We start from the raw sequence: 24,809 nt of genomic DNA on the forward strand, positions 1-24,809 counted from the left end.
CGAAGGGAGCTTCTGGGCACATGCACCTTATCTCGGAGAAGCATTTGATGGAGGAACTAAGGCGACTCAATTTACGAAGGCGAAATTGGGTTCAGAAGGCCTTAGCACGGGGCAAGAGGACTCAAAGGTGGGTACTCTTGAAGAATATGCCACAGTGTTGCCATTCAAGTTGCCATGAAGGAAGTGGTGCGCAGCGGAGATTGTGCTGGTAGGGGTAGAGGCCCAGGATCCAGACAATGGTACACAAATTACAGTGACATCGGTGGACTTCGGGAGCTACTAGGCGACAGACTGTCCTAGAGCGGTGCTTCATCTAGGTGTGACCCAAGAGTGGGTGGATGAAGGTCGATTGCCAAAGGAGCAAACAAAATCGAAGGTGGAAGAGACCCTGCGATGTATTGGCAGAGGCCACACATGGAGGGTTCACAATTCGAGTTTATTCCATAAGGATCAGAATGCAATGGAGATGTCACCAGGAGGCGACATGGTGCAGCGGATCATGGTGGAACAGTTCGTGGCAATGCGATACACACGATATAGTCCCGTGAGGGACTAGATCATATGGAGGTATAATCGGGAGCTACTGGAAGCTCCACTTCGGTGAACAACACGACGGCAAGAAGGGCTATGGATTCAAGGAGTGAAGGCCATGGTACCGTAGAGGCGGGTCTTCTGTGCGTGCATCGAATTTTGCATCGGATGAAAATCTTGGTCATCAACATATGGGGGCTGTGTTCCACCAAGGGAAAAGTTTGAATGCAAGTACCAGTGAGTTCCATGGGAGGGACTTGATCATGTAGAGGTATGATCGAAGCAGTTGGAGAGTTGGACTGCTCCAGAGCTCATATTAGCTTAAGGGAGCCCGGCAAGTCAGAGGACTAGGTCGAGTAAGCGAACGTTGCTACCAAGGAAGCTAAGGAGAACAGAATCGGTGCAAACCCTACAACGTGATGGCAGAGGCCATGCATGGGAGTTGCAGTCTGTCTTTCCATCGACCAAACAGACTGCTTGGAGAATACAGAGGTGTTGAAGCAGGGGTCGAAAGGGGCAAGGAAGCGACGACGAGTCCAGAGGGACTTAGCTACCCAAAATTAAGCATCAGTTAGAATGGAGGTGGACTCAGAGGAGTGCCATGGAGGCATATCTACTGATTGTGAAGAAAAGGGATGCAGATGCGAGGCGACGGATAGTAGTGCCATGGGCATAGCAGCGCCATGGTACCACAGAGGCAGGACTTCCGTGAAAGTCATTGATCCCTTGCTCTCATGGAGGGAGAGTGCTTGGTCGTGAAAGGGGCCGAGGAGGTGGAGCATACAGAGGCAATCTCCAAGTACCGAGACAAGACTGAAGGGCAGAGGCCGAGGAACTTCATAAGACCGGTGTCAATGAGCTTCTCATCAAGATAGCCGAAAGTGAAGGACTTCAGGTCATGCAAGAGTGCATAACCAAGGAACGAAGTAGGCAGTATGTGGTGCTGTACCTTTGCTACTCAGTGGAGTAGGCGGCAGGGTTGATGGAGAAGACGGTACAATCCCAGAGGCGACCAAACCTATGAGAGAATTACTCCAAGTTGGGGTGAAAACTTCCTACATTCCAGAAGTTCGATGGCATTGAGAAGGTGAATCACAGTAACTAACTCAACGCAAGGAGTGCAAACACTTCAAGTGCTTCAGAAGTGTGAGCAAAGAGCAGGCGAAGGCCAGTAACCAGCTCGATACATGGAGTACAACCTCGAGGAGGCGGGCGAAGTCAAGTAACCTTTGCCTTCTCAACTCTTAAGAGAATGGGAGAAACCGAGTACCCCAATTCTCTTATCTATCCAATAGAGGAGCTCTGCACAAGTTCAAAGACCCTTCGAAGATAATGGAAGATAATAGTTGTCAAATCCTCACCAACGGTGATAAGCGCTACTGAGAGTAGATTGTCCGCTTCATTTCCCAACAAAATGCCAATCGAAAGTGGAAGTGATGCGAACCTATTTGGATGTGACAACTAAGTGAAAGAAGAGTCAATGAGCAAATTTTGTGGGGGAATGACCCAAAACTTTAGAAGTTTGCGAGACGATGCTCGTTAAAGCTCCAACAAGCATCCACCTAGTTCAAGCAGCATGAGGAATTTGAGAGACTGGTGCAGTAACGATGGTCTTTTCCTTCATTTGGGGGATCCGCAGGAATCAACAAGGATCAACACAACTCAACCAACCCCACACCAGAGTCAGAGTCATTGGTGAGTTGAAGCAGCATGGTGGATCAAAGGTTTGACTACTCAAAAACAGCAGCGGAGAGCAGCTAGGAGCCAAGAGGCGCATTGTAGCTGGAGCAGAAGATTGAAGACTCAACAAAAGCAAGGAGTTACAGTGTCGACAAAGGCTTCAACGAGAACGTCGAAGGAATAAGTGGGGGAGAATGTCACGAACGAACTTCTAAACAAGATGTTTGATGTAATGCTTATGTATGTCCATGTCTTTTGGCATGTTCATGCCTTGTACAGCATGTAGAGGGGCGGCCGAAGGCTTAATAGTCCCATTTTAGTTGGGTTGGTGGCCTCTTTAGTCTTGTAAATAAAGGTTGTGTCATGTGGACACGTGCGAGAGATTTTCGATCTGTAATGGACCATTTTACCCTTTGTTGTGTAACTGTTCAGAGCTTGTAAAGTCTGTTTGTAATTTGCATTGTCTATGAAGTATTTTTCGGAGATGTTTGCTTATGGATCCCGATTGAGGTGTTCTCTCTAACCCGTTCTCTCTTTTGTTAGTCTTAAGGGACAATGGGAGGCTCCGGGGAGGCTGACCTTTGCGGACGGACATGCAAGGGTGCCGCACGACTTAGGCAAAACCAGCTAAGTCCGTGATAGTACGTCATTGATACAATGATGCCTACGCCCGAGGAAGGGGCAAGCAAGAATGAGATCACTTGCTACGCGAAGTGTATAGATGACTCCACTCTTACTCAGTGTTACATGTTGGGCTCCATGACTCTTGAGTTACAAAGACAACATGAAAAGATGGATGCCAAATCCATTCTCCTATATATCTGTAAATTGTTTGAGGAACAATAAAGGACTCAGTGATATGAGATATCTAAGAGTTTCTTCCGTGCTAGGATGACTAAGGGGATACCAGTTCAAAACTATGTCTTAAAGATAATTGAGTGAATAGAGAAACTCATAGGTTTGGGAATAGTTCCTATCGGATTCATTTTCTCGGTTCATAATGAATTTTAATATGAACAAGATTAAGGCGACTCTCCTTGAGCTTCTTAATATATTGAGGGAGGCAGAGAGCACTATCAAGAAAGAGAAGCTAGTTCTCTGGTGAGACCAAAAAGAAAAGAAAGATAGAAAAGTCCTTTAAAAAGGGCAAAGACAACGGCAGATTAGGTAAAGCAAAGGTTGTTAAGAAAAACCCAGCAAAGGATAGGTTAGTGCTCTCACTATAGTAAATATGGGCACTAGAAGAGGAACTATAAAGAGTATCTTGAAGAGAGGGTAAAACAAAAGCTTGGATAAGCTTCAAATACATTCATGATCAATCTTTATTTGTTAGAATCCTATGATAACACATGGATATTGAATACCAATAGTACTTATCATATTTACAATTTGTTGCAGATTCTAGTAAGACTTTGGAGATTGGCGAGAGGTGAGATGGACCTTAAGATGGGTAATGGAGCAAAAGTTATTGTAGTGACTATTGGCGAGGTCACCCTACATCTACTTGGAGGAGCTATTATTGCATTGGATGTATGGTATTTTTTCCTTCTATTATCAAAAATATTATTTTCATTTCGTGTTTGATAGTCAGTGTATATAAATTAGTTTTTGAGAATAATGGTTGTTCAATATTATCAAATGATAATATCATTATGAAAGGAACATTGCATAATGGCTTATTTATGCTAGATACTGCTTCACATATCATGAATATAAGTGAGTTTAAGAGAAAACAAGATGAGGTGAACAATACATACCTATGACATTGTAGGCAAGATCGTATCTATGAAGGAAGAATTCAAAAGTTGCTAAAGGGTGGATATCTGGATCCATTCAACTATGAGTCAATGCAACTTGTGAGCCTTGTCTTTGCAAAAAATTGACCAACTCTCCATTTAGTAGAACTGGAGAGAGAGCCACTGAGTTGTTGGAACTCATATATAGTGATGTCTGTGTTCCCATGTCAACTCATGCCATAGGTGGTTACTCCTACTTTATTACTTTCATAGATGATTTCTCAAGGTATAGACATATGCACTTAATAAAGTACAAGTCCAAGGCCTTTGAGAAATTCAGGGAGTATAAAAATGAAGTGGAGAACTAGACTAAAAAGAGTATTCAAACTCTTCGATCATATTAAGGAGGTAAGTACTTAAGTACAGAGTTTACCCAGTTCCTCAAGGACCATGGGATTTTGTCCCCATGGACACCTCCTTATATAGCTCAGCTCAATGGTGTATTTGAGAGGAGGAATTACATACTATTAGATATGGTGCGGTCCATGATGAGTTTCGCCGACCTACCCATCTCATTTTAGGGATATGCCATAGAGATCACTGCTTACCTTTTGAATAGAATTCTAACCAAGTTAGTAGTGTCTACTCCATATGAGATATGGAAAGGAAAGAAGCATGATCTTAAGGTTGTTAAGATTTGAGATTATCATGCCTACATTAAGAGACACAACCCCGATAAGTTAGAATCTAAGATGGAGCGGTGCAAGTTCGTGGGATACCCCAAGAAAACTTATGGGTATTATTTCTATCATCCCGAGGACCAAAAGATCTTTGTAGCTAAGAGAGTGGTGTTTCTTGGGAAGAGACATATTCTTGGTGGAGACAATGAGAGTATAATAGAGTTGAGCGAGGTTAGAGAACCTAGTTTAAGCACCATTCCATAGCCAGAGTCTGTTCAGTTACCTAGCACACAAGTTCTGACTTTACCTAGGTCCAATAGAGTACCCCATCCTTTTGAGAGATATGTGAGATATATTAGAGGAGAGGATGTTAAGAACATAAGATTTGATAAGGTGATCAGATCTTATGACTTCGTTAAGAACGAAGATGAGCCTTGTGTCTACAGGAAGGTAAGTGGGAGTGCTATCACATTCTTGGTGTTATATGTGGATAATATCCTAGTTATTGGGAATGATATATGAATGCTCTCCATTGTAAAGACTTGGCTATCTAGACATTTTTTCATGAAGGATTTAGGGGAAGCATCCTATATATTGAGGATTTAGATTTATAGATATAGATCCAAGAGGATGCTTGATTTATCTTGGTCTAGATACATACATACCATTGTCATATATGGTTTACACCATTTGGGATGTACAACATATCAAAGACCAAAATAAAAATCTATTACCAGTTGGACAGTTGGATGAGCTTAGCTGCATGATCCAAATTGAAAATAGTAGTATGAAGATTGTCAATAAACCAAGACAAAGAAGATCCTAGCAAATCTACATATGCTTTTGAGAGAGATACTATAAGAGACAGATGCACCTATAGCGTCATCTAGTTCTAAAGAATAATTTACTATGTTATGTCATCAAAGATTGGAACACATGTCAAAACGAGTCCTAAAGATTCTCTTCGATAGAAGCCTTATACCTAGACTTGCATATTTGCCTTGATTCATTTTGATGTTTGGAAGTCACCAGTTATATCACTAGGAGGAGCAAATTATTTTCTCATTTATTGATGATTATTCTAAGAGATGTTGGATGTTTCCGATCAAGAAGAAGGCTGATGTGTTTTCAGATTTGTAGTCATTTAAAGCAATGGTAGAATTTGAATATGGGAAAATGATCAAGTGCCTGTGGACAGATAATATACAAGCAATGAGTTCGATATTTTCTATAGGTAAGAAAGCATTGTGGGGCAGCTTACAGTGTCACACAATCCTCAGTAGAATGACATGATAAAACAGAGGAACAAGACTCTGTTTTGGGTAAAAGCAACAAGAAGTGTTTGTTATGCTATCAATCGGTCTCGTTTAATAGTAATTGAGTTGAAGTCATCTATCGAGTTATGGATTGGTGAGCCGCATAATTTTTCTTCCATACATATTTTTTGTTGTCCAGCATATATAATGTATAATGCCCAAAAAGAACGTAACTTGACTCTAAGTCTAAAAACTGCGTAATCTTGAATTGTACTGATAAAGTAAACGGATATCACTTATCGGACCCCACTGGCCATGAGGTAATGATTAGAGATGTTATCGTTGTAAAAGATCTTCAAAATGATGGTAGCAATAGTACAGGGATAGAAAGTTCAGAAACTATTGGAGTTCAGGTGAAAGATGATTCTTCTAAAGCAACACCTGAGTATGATGGACAAGTATCAATTCAGTTCGAGGCTTGAGAAGTTCGACGATCAACTCGTAAGAGGGTACCACTTACTTGGCATAAAGAGTGTGATAATATTAAAGAGTCATCAACTTTCAAGGAGGCTACATGCAGTCAAGATACATCTTTGTGAGTGATAGTAATGCCCTAGCAATTGAGTGGAGAGGATGAAAATGTCTCGAGTATCGTATACAGAAGCGGTTGCAACCTTCTTGTGTGATCTCATCTACATGCGTGGTTGCATCGTGGATGAGTGAATTTGCACCGCTGGTGAGGGAGGTTGCAACCTCCCACGCATGAGATAAGATGCATGGTTGTAATCTCTCGTGCAAGGTGACACTGAGGAGATTTCTTCAATCCCTGTGATGTTTATATAAGGCACCGAGATGTAGAGTGAAGAACCATCCAATCCATCACAGGAATAGAGAGAAAGAAATAGAGAAGTGAGGAGTTCAAATCTTTTGCTTTATTTGGTTCCTCTTTAGTTTCTTTCCTTTAGTTTCTTTTTCTTATTTTTTTATTATAAAAGATCAAGATGTCTAATTTGTTCTTATATTAAATATAATGTTGTACGATATATTTATAGTGTATACCTTCTAGTTTATGCGTGTAAGTTTTTCTCAACTAATTAAGAATTTTATCATGTTATATTTTGATGTTATTATTTTATTTAATTTTAATTTTGATCTTATTATTTTAACTTTATACTATTTACTTGTATCCGATTTTAATTTTTATTTCTTTTCCCCAGTAATGTTTGAAGCAGTAAGCTTGCCACTCTGATACTAAGATAATGCATCTAAGTTCACCAAAAGATGAGAGGAGATTTGTTAGCACATTTGGTTGGTAGGAGCTGGAACGCATTACCTGACCTTTCGAATTAGATGCATGACAAACGATGATTTCAGAATTTAAAGGAGTTCTTATGAGCTTACTGCCATGTGTAGAAAAGAAAGAGAATGATCACCTTGTCATTTTCTTTTGACTTACTATCTTATTTAAATTTCTTTGTGGTGCACATATATTTAGTAAATTCATTCCTGTCTTAACATATATTTTTCTTGTAGAATATGACGTAGAGAATTTGGAATTCTTGGTTTCTCAAACATTTCCACGTAGGTAAAGTTTTCCGCCTATTAAAAAGCCCATAAAAATCCTTAAACTATTACTTATCCTTGCATGCAAACTTTCATTTTTCATCTCTGATTCTCTTTAGTGGTGTCTTAGAGAATATCCTACCACGAAATATTAGTAAGCATTATTCTAAAAAGTAAAGCTAGTTGATTCTTTTTGCATTGTTCTTGTTTTGTTCCCTTATAATCATTTATAATTTGGATACATGATGATTTTTCATTCATCCCCTTGATCGTGTTTTAGAGTAGCGTTAGGGGATATGCATTTATTAGTCATATAGTGTTACTAGTTTCTACGATAGGAAGGATGACACCTCGTCAGGGGCCCACAAAATGAAGAGATTAATGTGTTTGTAATGAGCATACATTAACAATCTTAACGATTACTTAACACAAAATGAATTGATGATACGGTGTCACATGATTAGATGAATGATTTAATGTCAATGGTTACATTCATTCACAGTGAAATAAGAATCGAGAGTAACATCCCCATTGATATGCTTGGATGTGCTTATCGGTACCCTCGTTTTCCCAAAAATGCAATTAACCTGATGCTTTATCCGCATCTCATTCGATGTATATAGGCCTCCGACGTAAGAGAATCTGCATGCATGCATGCAATTGCCAGCGGTCACTTGCTTTCCCAGCCATGCATTTAAGCTTATGCTCATTGACCCATGTACTAAAATAATTTAATCTAACTTAATATCAATAGTAAAATCCAAATATCAACGTCATATATAAATAAAAAAATTAGAAATAACTATTCTTCGTATAAAATCAAATTATAAACGTCATCGAAGTAACTCGACTGAGACATAAATTCTCTTACGACTTTTATAATCCTAAATCCTTATGAACAATAAGGAATAACCGATACTAAATCCTTCCTATATTTGTCTTAGGTTTCATTGAATATTCGATCCGTAATCTTTAGAATTATTTCTTTCTATAAAAAAAATTCCATCGTTGAATTCTTTATTTCTTGACTAATAATGGCTCTAGAATTCAGTAATATTTGCCCGCCTCAATAAGGTTATATATTGATATCAACTTCGTCTCCTTACGAAGCACGCATAACCTAACCAAGCTATCGATAGCAGCAAATCGATGAGGCCGTCCTCCATTTGTATCCTCCTAGCGGTGACAGTCCTCCTCCACCACCACCTCCTCCCCGGGGTGGAGGCATCGGTGGAGAAGGCGTGCAGGGATGCAGCGAATAGCAGCCCCAATGTCAAGTACGACTTCTGCGTGGCAGCGCTCCGCTCGTACCCGGGGAGCCAGTCGGCGGACAAGAAGGGGCTGGCGGTGATCGCGTCTAGCTTGACGAAGAAGAAAGCCACCAGCGTCAACGCTAAGGTCAAGAGTTTGCTAGCCAAGGCGAGTGATAAGAAGACGAAGCAGTGCTTAGAGTCTTGCGAGAGCGTCTACGAGGACGTGCTCTCCGACCTCGACGCGTCCATCCCGGCCATCAAGGAGGGTCGCCTGGGCGACGCCAAGACTTATCTCAGCGCTGGTGTGGACGCGCCCATCACCTGCGAGGAGGCTTTTCAGGAGATGAAGGTCCCCTCGCCCTTGACCAAGGAGGACTCCGACTTGAGGAAGATCTGCATTCTTGCTTTAGCCTTCACCAATATGCTGGGGTGACTTGCTTGCCGTTCCGCCTTTCCGTTGGTTATATCTTCAAGAAGATCCTATTCCGAATGAAATAATGTGTTTCATGCTTGATCTCTTCAGGGAAAGCAAGTAAAAATACTTTCCCGAAAGAAAAGTATTGTCATATGTATTTATTTTGCATATTAGGAAGATAAAAATATAAATTTGATCAAATTTTGAGAATTTATCAGATGGAGCTTCATTTAAATGAAGAATCAAGAATAAAAAAATATCATACTATTTTAAAAAACATTTTTGAATTTTACTGATAATGGAAAATCAACCTAGACAACGATTCTTTTTAATTGCATGCAATCAAATCAAATAAAATCATATTGATTTTAGAGTAAAATTGTTTACTTGATGAATTGATTAGTTTATCATATATGAATTAAAACCCAAGAAACTATTAATGTTTTCAATTCTAATACTAACAATATGATCTCGGTATTTCTTTTTTTATCTAAAACTATGTATGTTAGGATCGAGTCTGCACTAAGAGGGGGGACGGGGGGAGGGGGTGAATTAGTACATCGGATAAAAACGTCGATTTAAAAATCTTTGTATGTTAAAAAAAATTGATCTCGAAAATTTGCTTAAAAGCATGTTTGTTGATAAGGGTAGTGAAACTGAAAATGTAAAAGAATTACAAAGTAAGTAAATGACAATAATAAAAATATAAATCAGAATTTATAGTGGTTCAGTCGTTGTGACCTACGTCCACTTCCGATTCCTCTTCCGTTAGGTCACCGGTGTCCACTAATAGTCTTTCTTCAATAGGCAAAGACCAAACCACCTTTTTACCGTACTTTCTTCTTTTCACAGGTATAGGAGGTAACTCTTACAAGCCTCACACCTCTCTTGAATGATCACAATCCTAGAAAAGGACAAGGAGGACTCTTTGCTCTTTTACAACGCTTTTAACACCCAATATTTCAGAATATTGTTCATACTTTCATGCTCTTTTATGCAGAAAAGTGTGGGGTATTTATAAGCCCCAATGGCTTCCGAATTGGAGCCAAAAAGTGTCACATCCCTGATTTTCGAAGTACTGATGGTACCACTGCCATTATTGGGCGGTACTACCACCTGCGGACTAACACTAGGTGGTACCACTACTTAGTCTGAGCGGTACCACGGTTTGACAAAGCTCAGAGATCGAGCTCTGGAGGTACCACCGTTTGACAGCATTAACTGTCGGCGATACCACCATCTAGAGCACTTGGGAGACTGAGTCCCAAGCAGTGCCATCACCAGTCGTGACTTCGGGTATTGAATAGACTATTCAATCAACCCAATTCAGCGCTGTTAAGGGCCCAATTAGCCCCTAATTGAGTTAGTAGGATTACCTTCCAATCCTAACTCGACGTAAGGTCTAACTACAATAATTTAAGACACTAACCAAGCAATCTTGGTCTGGTATGTCAATTGTTCTTCCGGCGATCTTTTGGTGAACTTTCGATGATCTTTCGATAATGTTCCAGCAGACTCCCGGTAAGCTCCTGGACTTTACGACGATCTTCTTGGTGAGTTCTGACGAGCTTCTTTGGTAAGCTCCTGGATTTCTCGATCAATTCCGGCAGAACTTTCGATGAACGTTTGGACTTCCGACGAACTCTCGAACTTCCAACGAAGTCTCGATCTTGACTCTGGCCCAACATCTGCTTTATACCTTACTGCTATCGTAGTTAATCCTGTACACTTTTCTCAATATATAGATTTGATAAAAAAATTTACCAATTGATTTCATCATCAAAATTCGAGATTTAACAATCTCCCCCTTTTTGATGATGACAATCAATTGATGACAGATTTAAACTTATCATAGTTTAAACTGATAAGTTATATTCATTTAAACTTATCAACATGCATATCATGATACTTATCATAGTTTACCAATACAATACCATGTATTTATAAAAAAAATAATGTCAAGGCATGACATCCATTTTCAAGTCAGTGATGATAGACAATCATCATTTTTAAATTTGATACAAATTTCAAATATGAAATTTAGCAAGATGACAATTCTTGATAAAAGATAACAATTTATCAATCCATGGCAAGATATCAATTGTAAATAGCAAGTTGAGCTCATGATATATTATCATAATGAAAGACATTTATCAAGCATTCATGAAACATTTCAAGTATCTATAATGCATACATTTTAATATGTTTCAAGCATTTACGACAAGATACATTTTATACATTTGTCTCAAACATTCAATTTGTCATCAATTTATCATATTTCTCCCCCTTTGTCATCAACAAAAAGGAGAACAATTCAACAATGCAAGTGTGGTAAAAATTCAAGTAAGTTTCACACTAATTTATCCAAACCATAAAGGAAGATAAGCAAAAACTTTACATGATAACTTTTATGGATAAGCTAACATTTTTACTCATGGGCCTTTTTTTCTTTTTGATTCTTCTTTATATGTGCAAGTTTATTTCTTCCTTTGTCATAAAAATAAGAAGAAGAGAGAGGGGTAAGGAAGAAATCCATTAAGAACCAAATTTATGATTTGAACTAAGTCAAATTCAAAACTATAAGTGAGCTTCATTAAATCATGCTTCAAAAGTTTTAACAAAAAGAAGGGATTCATGAATAGAATTAAGATATCCATACGAAATCAAATCCTCATTCTTGCAAGTGATTATTACATACCAAAAATTCATAAAAATTCTTTTTTCATGAGAAGAATAAGGATGAATTCATGCAACGGGAGCATCATATGAAAAATAATTCCATGAATTAAAACTTCATAAATCAAATCCATTTCTCATTAAAAAAATCATTTGTCAATGAATTTGATACCAAGTATATTGATATTCTGGATATCATGAAAGCCTTAAAAAAATGAGAAAATTCGAAAAAGATATATATCAAAATCATGCATTTGGACAATTTAACATCCGTAACTCCCTTCTAATAAAATCAAATTATTCTTCACTTAAAGGTTTTGTAAAGATATCAGCTAATTGATGTTTTGTATCAATAAACTCTAAAGATATATCATGATTATTAACATTATCTTATATAAAGTGATGCTTAATATCAATGTGTTTAATTCTAGAGTGTTGAATAGGATTTTTTGTTAAGTATGTTGGACTAGTGTTATTACACTTTATAAGCATGTTTTTCAGGTGAATTCCATAATCCTCTAAAGTGTTTTTCATCCATATAACTTGAGCACATCATGCACCTATTACTATATACTCAGCTTCGGTTGTAGATAATGCAATCGAGTTTTGTTTCTCGGAAGACTAAGAGACAAGTATGTGTCCTAAAAATTGACATATTCTGGTTGTGCTTTTTCTATCTTTTTGACAGCCAGCAAAATCAGCATCGGCATAACTAAGCAATTTAAAATTTTTAGATTTTGGATACCATAATCCTAGTTTAGGAGTTCCTTTTAGGTATCTAAAAATTCTTTTAACAACTTTTAAGTGAGATTTCTTGGGGTTAGATTGAAACCTAGTACAAAGTCCTATGCTAAACATGATGTCCAGTCTAGTTATGGTGAGGTATAGTAAGCTACCTATCATACCCCTATAAGCTTTTTGATCAAAGCTTTCTCCACTTTTATCAATGTCTAACTTAGTGGAGATACTCATAGGAGTATTGATAGCCTTTAAACTTTCCATATTAAACCGTTTTAGCAACTCTAATGCATATTTTGTTTGACTAAAAAAAATATCATTACTAAGTTGTTTGATTTGTAAACCTAAAAATAAAATTATTTCTCCCATTAAACTCACTTCAAACTCTAGGCTCATACTCTTAGCAAACGATTCACATAAAGATTCATTTATAGAACAAAAAATAATATCATTAATATAAATTTAAATAATAAAAAAATATTTTTAAAATTTTTGATAAACAATGTAGTATCGACCTTACCTTTAGATAAATTATTTTAGATAAGAAAAGAGCTAAGTCTCTCATACCAAGCCCTTGGGGCTTGTTTTAATCCATAGAGAACTTTAGTCAATTTAAACACATGATTCGATAAATTATCATTCTTAAATCCGGGAGGTTGTTCAACATAAACTTCTTTGGAAATAAAGTCATTAAGAAATGTACTTTTAATATCCATTTGAAATAACTTAAAATTATTATTACTAGCATAGGCAAAGAGCATCCTTATGGCTTCTAATCGTGACACAAGAGCGAAGATTTCTTCATAATCGATACCTTCTTTTTGGTTGAAACCCTTGACCACTAATTTAGCCTTGTTTATAACCACGATATTAAATTCATCTTACTTGTTTACCTATTTAGTACCAATAACTAAAGGGTTATTGAGCCTCGGAAAAAGCTTCAACACCTCATTTCTCTCAAATTGGTTCAACTCTTCTTGCATTGCGATAACCCATGAATCATCTTTCAAAGCCTTGTCAATATATTTAGGTTTAATTTGAGAAAGAAAAGTGACGTTGGCACAAAAATTTTTAAGAGAAGAATGAGTTTGAACCCCTTTTGATGTGTCTCCTATGATTAGCTCCTTAGGATGAGCATCTACGTACTTCCATTCCTTGGGTAAGGATATTTCGGAAGAAGATATATCCAAGTTGCTAGTTGGAGGAGAGGGTTCATTTAAATTTAAATCATCAAAATTAAGATCATCATCAAACTTATTTTTCTTAAATTCAGAAATTTCATTAAAGACAACATAAATAAACTCTTCTATAACCAAAGTTCTTTTGTTAAAGATATGAAAGGCTTTAGAAATAGTAGAATAGTCAAGAAAAATTCCTTCATCGGATTTTGCATCAAACTTTCTTAAGATATCTTTTTTATTCAAGATAAAATATTTACAACCGAAAACTTTAAAATATGAAACATTGGATTTTTTGTTATTCCATAATTCATAAGGAGTTTTAGAAAGTAATGGTCTTACTAGAACCCTATTCATGACATAGAATGATGTATTAACGGCTTCGACTCAAAAATATTTGGGTAGGCTATATTCGTTTAACATGGTTCTTGTCATTTCTTGTAAATTTTTATTCTTTCTTTCTACTACATTTTGTTAAGGATTTCTTAGAGTAGAGAAATTGTGGTTGTATCCATGAGATTCATAAAAAATTTAAAAATCATGGTTTTGAAATTCGCCACCTTGATCACTTCGAATTGATGAAATCATAAAGCCTTTTTCATTTTGACCAAGTTTATAAAACTTAAAAAAATACCTAAAGCAATCACTTTTATGTGCCATGAAGTGTGTCCAAGTGTATCTACTATAATTATTCACAATGACAAAGGCGTATTTGCTACCTCCTAAACTTGATGTGTCAATTGATCCAAACAAATCCATATGGATCAATTTCAATGGTCTAGAGGTGCTTATTTGACTCTTTGGTTTGAAACTACTTTTTATTTGTTTTCCTAGTTGACATGCATCACACACATTATTTTTAACAAACTTAATGTTAGGAATACCTCTTACAAGTTCTTTAGATGAGATTTGAGAGATTAATTTCATGCTAGTATGACCTAATCTCCTATGCCAAAGCCAAGCATTATCATTCAAATCCGAAAAATATATTTTATTACAAAGATCATCAATATCAATAGTGTATACATTATTTTGTTTTAGGGCAATCATAGAGGTGTTTTTGTGTGGTTGTTCAATAATGCAAGCATTGGATTCAAATCTAATGATATATCTTTTATCACATAATTGACTAATGCTCAAAAGATTATGCTTTAAGCCATCAACCAACAACACATCTTTAATCAAAAAGTTAGATTTGTTACATATGGTTCCTTTGCCAATGATTTTACCCTTGTTGTTGTCTCCGAAGGTGACATACTCTTCGTCTAGGCTAGTGAGGTTAGAGAATTGAGATGGGTCTCTAGTCATGTGCCTTGAGTATCCACTATCAAGATACCATCTCTTGCTCCTAGCTTGTGATGGTAGATATTTCTATAAAAAAGAATGATTTTTAGGTACCCATTTGACCTTGGGTGCCTAAAAAATTGATCAACTTAACTTATTATTTTGCATAGAGTTCTTTACAGTTCCTTTAGGAACACAAATCAATTTGTGTAGACTATATCTCTTAACTGGACATTGATAAAAAAATATGTTCAAATTTGTAACAAAAGTTGCATTTGTTTCGGGATGAAACATGCAAAGTTGGGCCTTTAACAAAGATGGTTGGATTTTTATAAGTGTTACTCACAAAGCCGATTCCATCTCTTCTATAAACATGATTCTTACTTGTAAGAATCTTGTTTAAGGATTTGCTACCTATTTCAATTTTTTTCTAAGGTTTCATGTAGTTGCAAATTCTCCTTTTAAAGTGTTTCTGATTCATCACATTTTGTGCAAGGAGCTAAACTATCAAAATGCTTAATTTTTAATACATCAAAATCACTAACAAAAGAAGCATGCTCTTTTTTCAATAATTTATATTTTTTACTAACTAACTTACATTCATCAAAAAAATCATAAAAAGCACTTAGTAATTCATCAAAAGATAAATTTGCATCTAATGAACTGCTTACCTCATCTTTGATAGTCATTAGTGCATAGTGAGCAACATGCTCTATGTTGGTTGGCTCCTCTTTTTCGGATGCACTTGAGTCATCCCAAGTTACTTTAAGAGCCTTCTTCTTTGGTTGCTTCTTCTTTGCTTAGGGATATTCATTTTTGAAATATCCTAACTTCTTGTATTCGTAACATATAACTTGTTCTTTCTTGAGTTCAATTTTACTTTTAGTGTTATTTTTAAATTTATTCCTTTTTATTAATTTTTTAAACTTTCTTGTCAAGAGTGCCAAGTCATCATCATAGTCCTCATCACTTGAATTTTCTTTCAAGTGGTCTTCATGAGTTCTTAGTATCATATCCTTCCTGTTCTTTGGAAGGTTGTTCTGAAGCTCTTCATGAACGTTGCAAGTCATCTCATAGGTCATTAGTGACTCGATAAGTTCTTCGAGAGGAAAGTTATTTAAATCATTGGCCTCTTGAATGACCGTTACTTTAGGGTCCCAACTCTTTGGAAGGGATCTCAAGATTTTATTAACAAGTTAAAAGTTCAAAAAATATTTGTCAAGAGCTTTTAAACTATTAACGACATCCGTAAAATAGGTGTACATGTCGACAATAGTTTCGCTTGGCTTCATTCGAAACAATTCATAAGTATGAACTAAAAGATTTATCTTCGACTCCTTTACTCTATTAGTGCCTTTGTGATTGATTTCGAGTGTATGTCAAATATCAAAAGTCGTTTCACAAATAGACACTCGATTGAACTCATTTTTATCTAAAGCATAAAACAAAACATTCATAGCCTTGGCATTTAAAGCGAATGTCTTCTTCTTTAACTCATTCTAATCGTTTATTGGAAGAGAAGATTTTGAAAGTCATTTTCCACAAGGTTCCATAACTTAAAATCCATTAAAATTAGAAAGATCCTCATTCTAGTCTTCTAATATGTATAATTTGTCTCATTAAACATGGATGGACATGTAATTGAATGACCCTCTTGATTGCCAACAAAAGCTATCTCTCTTTGGTTTTAAACCAAATCGAGAGTAACCGAGCTCTAATACCAATTGTTAGGATCGAGTCAGCATTAAGAGGGGGTGGTGAATTAGTGCAGCGGATAAAAGCGTCGATTTAAAAATCTTCGTACATAAAAAAAATGATCTCGGAAGATTGCTTAAAAGTGTGTTTATTCGTAAGGGTAGTGAAAACCAAGTAAGGAGGAAGTGAAACAATTGCAAAGTAAGTAAATGACAATAATAGAAATACAAACTAGAATTTATAGTGGTTCAGTCGTTGTGACCTACATCCACTTCCGATTCCTCTTCCGTCGAGGTTACCAGCATCCATTAATAGTCTTCATTCAATAGGCAAAAGACCAACCATCTCTTTACAACACTTTCTCCTTTTCACAGGTTTAGGAGGTAACCCTTACAAGCCTCACACCTCTCTTAAATGATCACAACTCTAGAAAGGGAGAAGGATTCTTTGCGCTTTTACAACACTTTTAACACCCAAAGATTTTAGAATATTGTTCACATTTTCATGCCCTTTCATGCAGAAAATGGTGGGTATTTATAGGTCCTAATGGCTTCAGAATTGGAGCCAAAAAGTGTCACATCCCTGGATTTCGTGATACCGATGGTACCACCACCATTATTGGGTGATACTATTGCTTGCAGATTGACACTGGGTGGTACCACCTCTCAGTCTGGGCAGTACGATCGCTTGATAGAGCTCGGAGACTGAGCTCTGGTGATACCACCGCTTGACAAGGCACTACCACCGCTTGACAGCATTAACTGTTAGCGGTACCATCGCCCAGTCTAGGCGGTACAACCGCCCAGAGCACCTGGGAGACCATGTCCCAAGTGGTGCCACTGTCGGCCGTGACTTCAAGTACTGAATGGGCTGTTCAATCTGTCCAATTCAGCCCTGTTAAGGGCTCAATTGGCCCCTAACTAAGTTAGTGAGATTACCTCCCAATCCTAACTTGACTTAAGGTCTAACTACAATAATTTAAGACATTAACCAAGCAATATTGGTCTAGTATATCAATTATTCTTCCGACAATCTTCAGCGATCTTCCAATGAACTTCCGATGATCTTTCGGTAATGTTCTAATGGACTCCCGGCAAGCTCTTAGACTTTACGATGATCTTCTTGGCGAGTTCCGATAAGCTTCTTTGGTAAACTCCTGGACTTCTCGGTCAATTCTGGTAGAACTTCTGATGAACGTCCGAACTTCCGATGAATTCTCGAACTCTCAATTATTGGAAGTAGGAGCAAATTACTATATATTTTGTAACATAATTACCCAAGACTACAAAATTATATGATGAAATTTGATAGTAGTGAACTGATTTACTAAATCTGCTCACTTCCTTCTTATTAAGAAAAAAGTATCCATTGGATAAATTAGTAGGTTTATATATTAAAGAGATCATTTGATATATTAGGGGTGCTAGTTTGTTTTATCTCTTATCGAGATCCAAGGTTCACTTTCAAGTTTTGGAAAAGTTTGTAAAAATCTTATGGCACACAATTAAAGTTTAGTATAACTTTGTATCACTAAACGAATGGTCAATATGAGATAACAATATAAATTCTTAAAGACCTCTAAAAAGTTTATACCTTATACGTCGGTGAAAGTTAGAATATGCATTTGCACTTAACTAAGTTTATTTATAATAATAATTACAAGTCCAATATTAAGATAGCCTATTTAAACTCTTTATGGGAGAAAGTGTAGGTCACATGTGTACTAGGATGACATGGGAGAAGGAAAGCCGGTGATCGCATCTTTTTTGAGGTGTCGCCAACTAGGAGAGTTGAGATTTAGTCAAAAGGAGAAGTTAGCCCCTAGATTTATTAGGCTATTTAAGATCTTACAAAGGTTGTATTTCTATCCTTCTTTTTATTTTCCTCTTTATTCATCTCTCACTTTTTATTCTTACAAAAGCGCGTGCCTACACGCACACATCTCTCACTTTTTATTCTTAGCGTACACACACACATCTCTCATTTGTGTGTGTGTGTGTGTGATCTCTTTCAACAGTAAACCTATGGAGATATGGACTGGTAAGCTGGATGATTATTCTTCCTCACATATTTTTTGTTATCCAGAATTTGTAATATATAATGCCCAAAAAAGAATAAAACTTGATCCTAAGTCTAAAAAATGCATAATCTTAGACTATATTGATAGAGTGAAGAGATATCACTTGTAGGACCCCACTAACCATGAGCTAATGAACAACATAGATTTTATCATTGTAAAAGATCTACAAAAGGATGCTAATGATAGTATAGGGATAGAAAGTTTAGAAACTATTGAAGTTCAGGTGAAAGATGATTCTTCTAAAGCAACACCTGAGCATGATGAACAAGTTCCAGTCCAATTTGAGCCTCAAGAAATCTGACGATCAACTCGTAAGAGGGTACCACCTGCTTGGCATAAGGAGTATATTTTGGAGGGCAATATTAAAGAGCCATCAACTTTCAAAGACGCTACATGCAGTCAAAACACATCGATAGTAATGCAAAAAGAATTTAAAGCTCTACACAAGAACAAGACATGAAAACTTGTACATGGTTGAAAAGTTATCGAAAACAAATGGATCTACAAGATCAAGAGAGATAGCAATGATCAATAGAGTGGTATCATAAACAACTGGTGGTGAAAGATATGCTTAGAAAGAAAGTACTGACTTTAATGAAATATGTTCTCCTATTGTTTGACTTACTATAGTTTGAATAGTTCTAACTTTATATACTACATTTGTCTTAAATCTAAAATAGTTAGATGCTAAATCTATATTTCTTAATAATGAACTTGAAGAGGAGATTTATATGCTCCAACCAAGGGTTTTGCTAAAAAATTAAAAACAGAACTTGATTTGCATGTAGAAAACAAGAGATTCATTCATTATTTGTCTTATATATAGTAGACTCAATTCAAACCATTGTGCATATTACAAGAGGTTTGATGATGATAATTTTATTATCTTGCTACTATATGTTGACGACAAATTGGTAACAGGACCGAACAAAGATTAAATCAAAGAATTAAAGACATGGTTAGCTAGGGAGTTCGACATGAGGACTTGGGACCAGCAAACAAGAATCTAGGGATGTAAATTCATTGGGACAAAAAAGGCAAGAAGATATGGCTATCTCAGAAGAATTACTTGAGAAAGATTTTATAGCATTTAGCATATAAGATTGTAAGCCAATTTCTATTCCATTTCCTATGAATGGCTCTCAGAAGAAGTACTTGAGAAAGATTTTATGGCACTTCAACATGCAAGATTGTAAGCTACTTTCTATCCCACTTCCTATGAGTTTCAATATGTGTGCTAGCAATGGAGCGGAGAGGATAAAAATGTCTCGAGTACCTTATGCATTGGCGGTGGATAGCTTAATATTTGTTCTAATACTTACTAGACCAAATATTGCACACATGGATTGTCGCATGACTTAATATTTGACATGGTCAGTTGTTTCATGGCAAATCCTGGCAGAGAGCATTTGTCGCATCTTGGATTTTTTTTCTTTTATGATCATATATTTCCACACATTTTGAGCTAAGTAGATAAATATTACTTTATTTATAATTTATAAATATTTATTATAATTTATTTATTCATCAAATCATTAGTTGAAAAGTAAACATAGTGATATTAACTCGAAGAATCATGAAAGTAGTTTTACTTAGCAGTAGAGGAAGGTCCGCTCTCCATTGGAATCCAAATTAGTACTACTGGGAGGCTACTCTAAAAATAAAAAATAAAAAAAATTCAACAACACTGAGTAGGAATCCCAAAAGTCAACTCAAAATGAATATATGATAAAAAAATCAATCATCTCATTGGCGTATATCGAATACCTGAAGGAGTACTCCCCTAACAGCGAATGAAGATGTTTTATCTTACGGGATGAGTTTGTGTTCTCTCAACAACAAATAGAGACAAACTCATATCGCACTCCCAAAAATAGATGGAGTGGTGTCCCTCACCCGTCAAAGTAGAGACATGTTCCTCCCAACAGCGGATGAACCGTCCAAGCGCCATGTCTGACAACCCGCTAATCCCCGAAAGGAATCACCCTACCTACCCTCGGTAAGGATTAACAAATATTTTTTGAACTACTTATAGTATATTTTAATCTAGAAAAGATTAAAAGATAAACTATCATATGAGCAAATAACATTCTTAATCCAAATATGAAAAATCAGATATCATGTATTTAATACATAAAATATGTAGAATTTCAGTATGTTTAAATCCAAAATAAAAACCTTTAAAGAGGATTGAAGAATCCCTTAAAAATTTTACATAATATATTTTAATCGAACAATAAATATTTTGGCATTAAAAGGATTGATGAATATTTTTAAACTATAAAAATTTAATATTTAAGAAATCAAAATAAAAATTTTTATTTTCAAGAAAGGTAGGGAAACCTACCTCTCCTTAATAGGATGTAATTCCTCGTTGCTGGTCATAGGTGCCCTACAAGCCAATCACGTGAGTGATAACACATGTGACATGATATGCAGTCTTTTTGCTTATTATATTATTTAGTATTTTATCACTTTATATTGCTTGTTGTATAAATATATTGTGATGTTCATTGATTTGTGCAATAGAAATTATATTGTGATAAGATCACGATAATGAGACCGATTCACCTTTAAATACACACCCTAAATAATTCCGATCATAGGTTACACGAGAGGAACATCAAGATAACTAAATAGACTAGTGTACTATATAGCCATACAAATGATAGAGGCGGTTGGTCTCATAGCTGCTCATGTGGGGACACTAGGGATACTGTGCAAGTGCTCATTTGAGAATAAGTTCACTGATTAATTTACTCTAAAAATGTAGGATAGTTGATGATATCTTATTATCTGAAAATGATTTCGTCGTCCTAGTGGTGTATCTGGTCCTTAGACTTGAGACACTAAGGATGTCATGTGTGAGTACTCTACTCTTTAATACTAGACTTGTAGGCTTGGAAGTTCTAAATCTAGCATAGTTGATCATTGAGAGTAGCAGCCAACCTTATAAGGGCTAGTGAGTGTCGATAGAGGATCATCTATTTTTGGTGTCATGAGAGAAATATCATATGTTTCTTACTCAGACAAATTCCTGGCCAGGGTCATTCGGATTGAGAGAGAAAGAGTTCTCAGGAAGAATCTAATTAGAGCAAGACTCGATTAAAAATTGTATGGGCCTGATAGTATCATGTCCAATATACAATCTCTGGGGTATTAGATGGATAAGAGACTATAGATACATAGTAATTGAGGATAAATAGGTCCAATGAATTGGATTCTCCTGTATCGTTCGGAGATTGTAGTGTAGTGGCCTAATATGTCCACATTCGATAAGTTGAGTGAATTATTATGAAGATAATAATTCATTGAGCCCAAAGGGGTTTTGATAGGTGTGACTTATGACCAGCTTGATATTGAGCCTAGAGGGTCATACATATATGGTAGGTATTGCGACGAGTAGAGATTCGGATATGAGATAACAGTTGGACCCCCTATCTTATTTGATATCCAATATGCCCTTGAATTATTAGATTTTATGAATAAGATACAATAAGAACTAATAAAAGATTATTTGGTAGAGACCCACTAATCTAAAATGCTTGGGTAGTTAGATGGTGATCTAGTACCCGATATAGTAGGATCCATTAGGGTAAGTTGATAAGGGGCCTTTATAAATAGGAGGAAACCAAAGGGCGATGGGCTAGGTTCCTTTTTATTGTCACCTCCTATTCTCCTCTCCCCCTCTCCTCATTAAACTATAGCCCCTATTTGGGGTGTATGGACAGCAAGAAGGGACAACCCCTTCTTGAGTGCATGGTGCGCATGAGGTAGAAATTTGGGTAATGATTTGAGGAGCGTCTTCGCAGCACCTATCATATGGATCACTACTAGAGAGGAGGACAGTTGACTTCCTTCATCCTCTGCCATAGATCTACTGGTTTTTAGGGATATATGATCTCCCTAGGTAATGCATCTTTCTTATATGCGCAGTCTTTAATTTCATGGGTTTTTGCATACCAATTTTTGCACGACAATGAAGCTTATTTTTCTACAGGAAATTTTGGGATTTTATTTTCTATTCTTCCGCTGCGTATGCGTATGTGATGTCGCTCTAGAATTTCCAACACTCATTCCTCGTGGGCTCGACTAGGTGAAAAACAAAGGAGAGAAATACCTCCTCTTAAATAGGAGGAGGTGAGCCCCCGAAGTTTTTCTTGATTTTTATATTTATTTAATATAAATTATTTTTTATTTAATTTACTAACAAATAAGATATCATTGTATTTGGAATACTTAATGGTCATTTCCTAATTCATATTGGTAAACAAAAAAATAAGATTAATTTATCATAAATTACAATGGTAAGTAAGAAAATAAAAATTAATTCTTAAATTAAATATTTAATTTTATTAAAGCATTAGAATATGGTTAAGAGGATTCTGAGCTATATCAGAGGAACCGCTGTATTATCTTATGGAAGATCATATTTTACAATCAAAGGATATATTGATTCTGATTTTACCATCCTGATTTCAAAGCTGCAGACTATCGTAGCTCTATCTACTACAAGCTTGTAAGAAGGCAATATGGATTAGAAGGTTAATGAAGGAATTTGGGCATAGGCAAAATAATATTTCTCTGTATTTGACAGTTAGACTGTCTTGTACATAGTAAGGAATCCATCATTTGATACGGCACATAGGAGTCTCGAGAATTAGTACAGGGCGGTACCACGAATATGCAGAAGATTGACACAATGTACAACCTAGCAGATATTAAGACGAAGTCAATCAACAGTAACAAGTTTGTGTTGAGTATATTATTTAATGGTCTAGTTTAAACATAAGCAACAAGACTCGGTAAGCAAGGATGAAGGCTTTCATTTTCTTTTTATTTTTGTTCTAAGTGAATGATTGTAAAGAAGTAAAGAAAAAAGAGAGACAAGAGAGAGGTTGCAACCTCCCTGTGTGATCTCCTCTGCATGCGTTGTTACACCGTGGATGAGTGAATTTGTACCGCTGGTGAGGGAGGTTGCAACCTCCCACGCATGAGTAAGATGCATGGTTGTAATCTCTCGTGCAAGGTGGCATCGAGGAGATTTATTCAACCCCTCTGATGCTTATATAAGGCACGGAGATGTAGAGTGAAGAACCATCCAATTCATCAAAGGAATAGAGAGAAAGAAAGAGAGAAGTGAGGAGAGGAAGTCTTCTACTTCATTTGGTTCCTCTTTGGTTTCTTTCAAGTTTCTTTTTCTCAGTTTTTTTCATTACAAAAGAGAAGGTGTCTTATTTCTCCTTATAATAAAGATAATGTTGTACTCTCATCTTTATAGTGAATAGCTTCTAGTTTGTGCATGGATGTTTTTCTCACGTTATATCTTGATGTCATTATTTCATTTAATTTTAATTATTGATCTAATTATTTTATGCTTAAACTTTATACTGTTTGACCGTATCCATTTTTTTTTTTTCAACAATCTGCGAAGCAATAAGCTTGCCCAGGCTGATATGTACGTAATGCATCTGAGTTCACCAAAAGAGGAGAGCAGGTTTGTTCGAACATTTGGTTGGTAGGAGCTTGAACACATTACGTGAGCTTTCGAATTAGATGCATGACAAACGATGATTTCAGAGTTTAAAGGAGTTCTTATGAGCTTTCTTTCACGTGAAGAAACGAAAGAGAATGATCACCTTGTCATTTTCTTTGAATTACTATTTTATTTAAATTTCTTTTTGGTGCACATATATTTAGTAAATTCATTCCTGTCATAACATATATTTTTCTTGTAGAATACGACATAGGGAATTTGGAATTCCTGGTTTCTCAAACATTTCGACGCAGATAAAGTTTTCCGATTAAACTACTACTTATCCTTACCTGCAAACTTTCATTTTTCATGTCTGATTCTCTTTAGGCACGTATTAGAGAATATCCTACAACGAAATGTTAGAAAGCATTATTCTAAAGAGTAAAGCTAGTTAATTCTTTTTTGCATTGTTCTTGTTTTGTTCATTTATAATCATTTATATTTTGCCTCAATAAGTATATATATTGATATCAACTTCGTCTCCTTACGCCCACGCATAACCTAACCA

General features: G+C 36.2%; 1 protein-coding gene across 1 annotated transcript; it reads left to right on the forward strand.

Annotated features, from left to right (window-relative positions):
• Positions 1–8,595: 8,595 nt before the first annotated feature.
• On the forward strand, positions 8,596–9,132 carry LOC135636244 (putative invertase inhibitor). Its single transcript, XM_065147885.1, has one exon. It carries the CDS (start codon positions 8,596–8,598, stop codon positions 9,130–9,132), a length of 537 nt encoding a protein of 178 aa, XP_065003957.1.
• Positions 9,133–24,809: the final 15,677 nt, after the last annotated feature.

This window comes from Musa acuminata, chromosome BXJ1-3 (assembly GCF_036884655.1).
Source record: "Musa acuminata AAA Group cultivar baxijiao chromosome BXJ1-3, Cavendish_Baxijiao_AAA, whole genome shotgun sequence".
In the NCBI taxonomy this organism is placed as follows: domain Eukaryota; kingdom Viridiplantae; phylum Streptophyta; class Magnoliopsida; order Zingiberales; family Musaceae; genus Musa; species Musa acuminata.

Coding starts and splice junctions, on each gene's coding strand:
- LOC135636244 (XM_065147885.1), top strand. CDS start 8,596: ATGAGGCCGTCCTCCATTTGTATCCTCCTAGCGGTGACAGTCCTCCTC.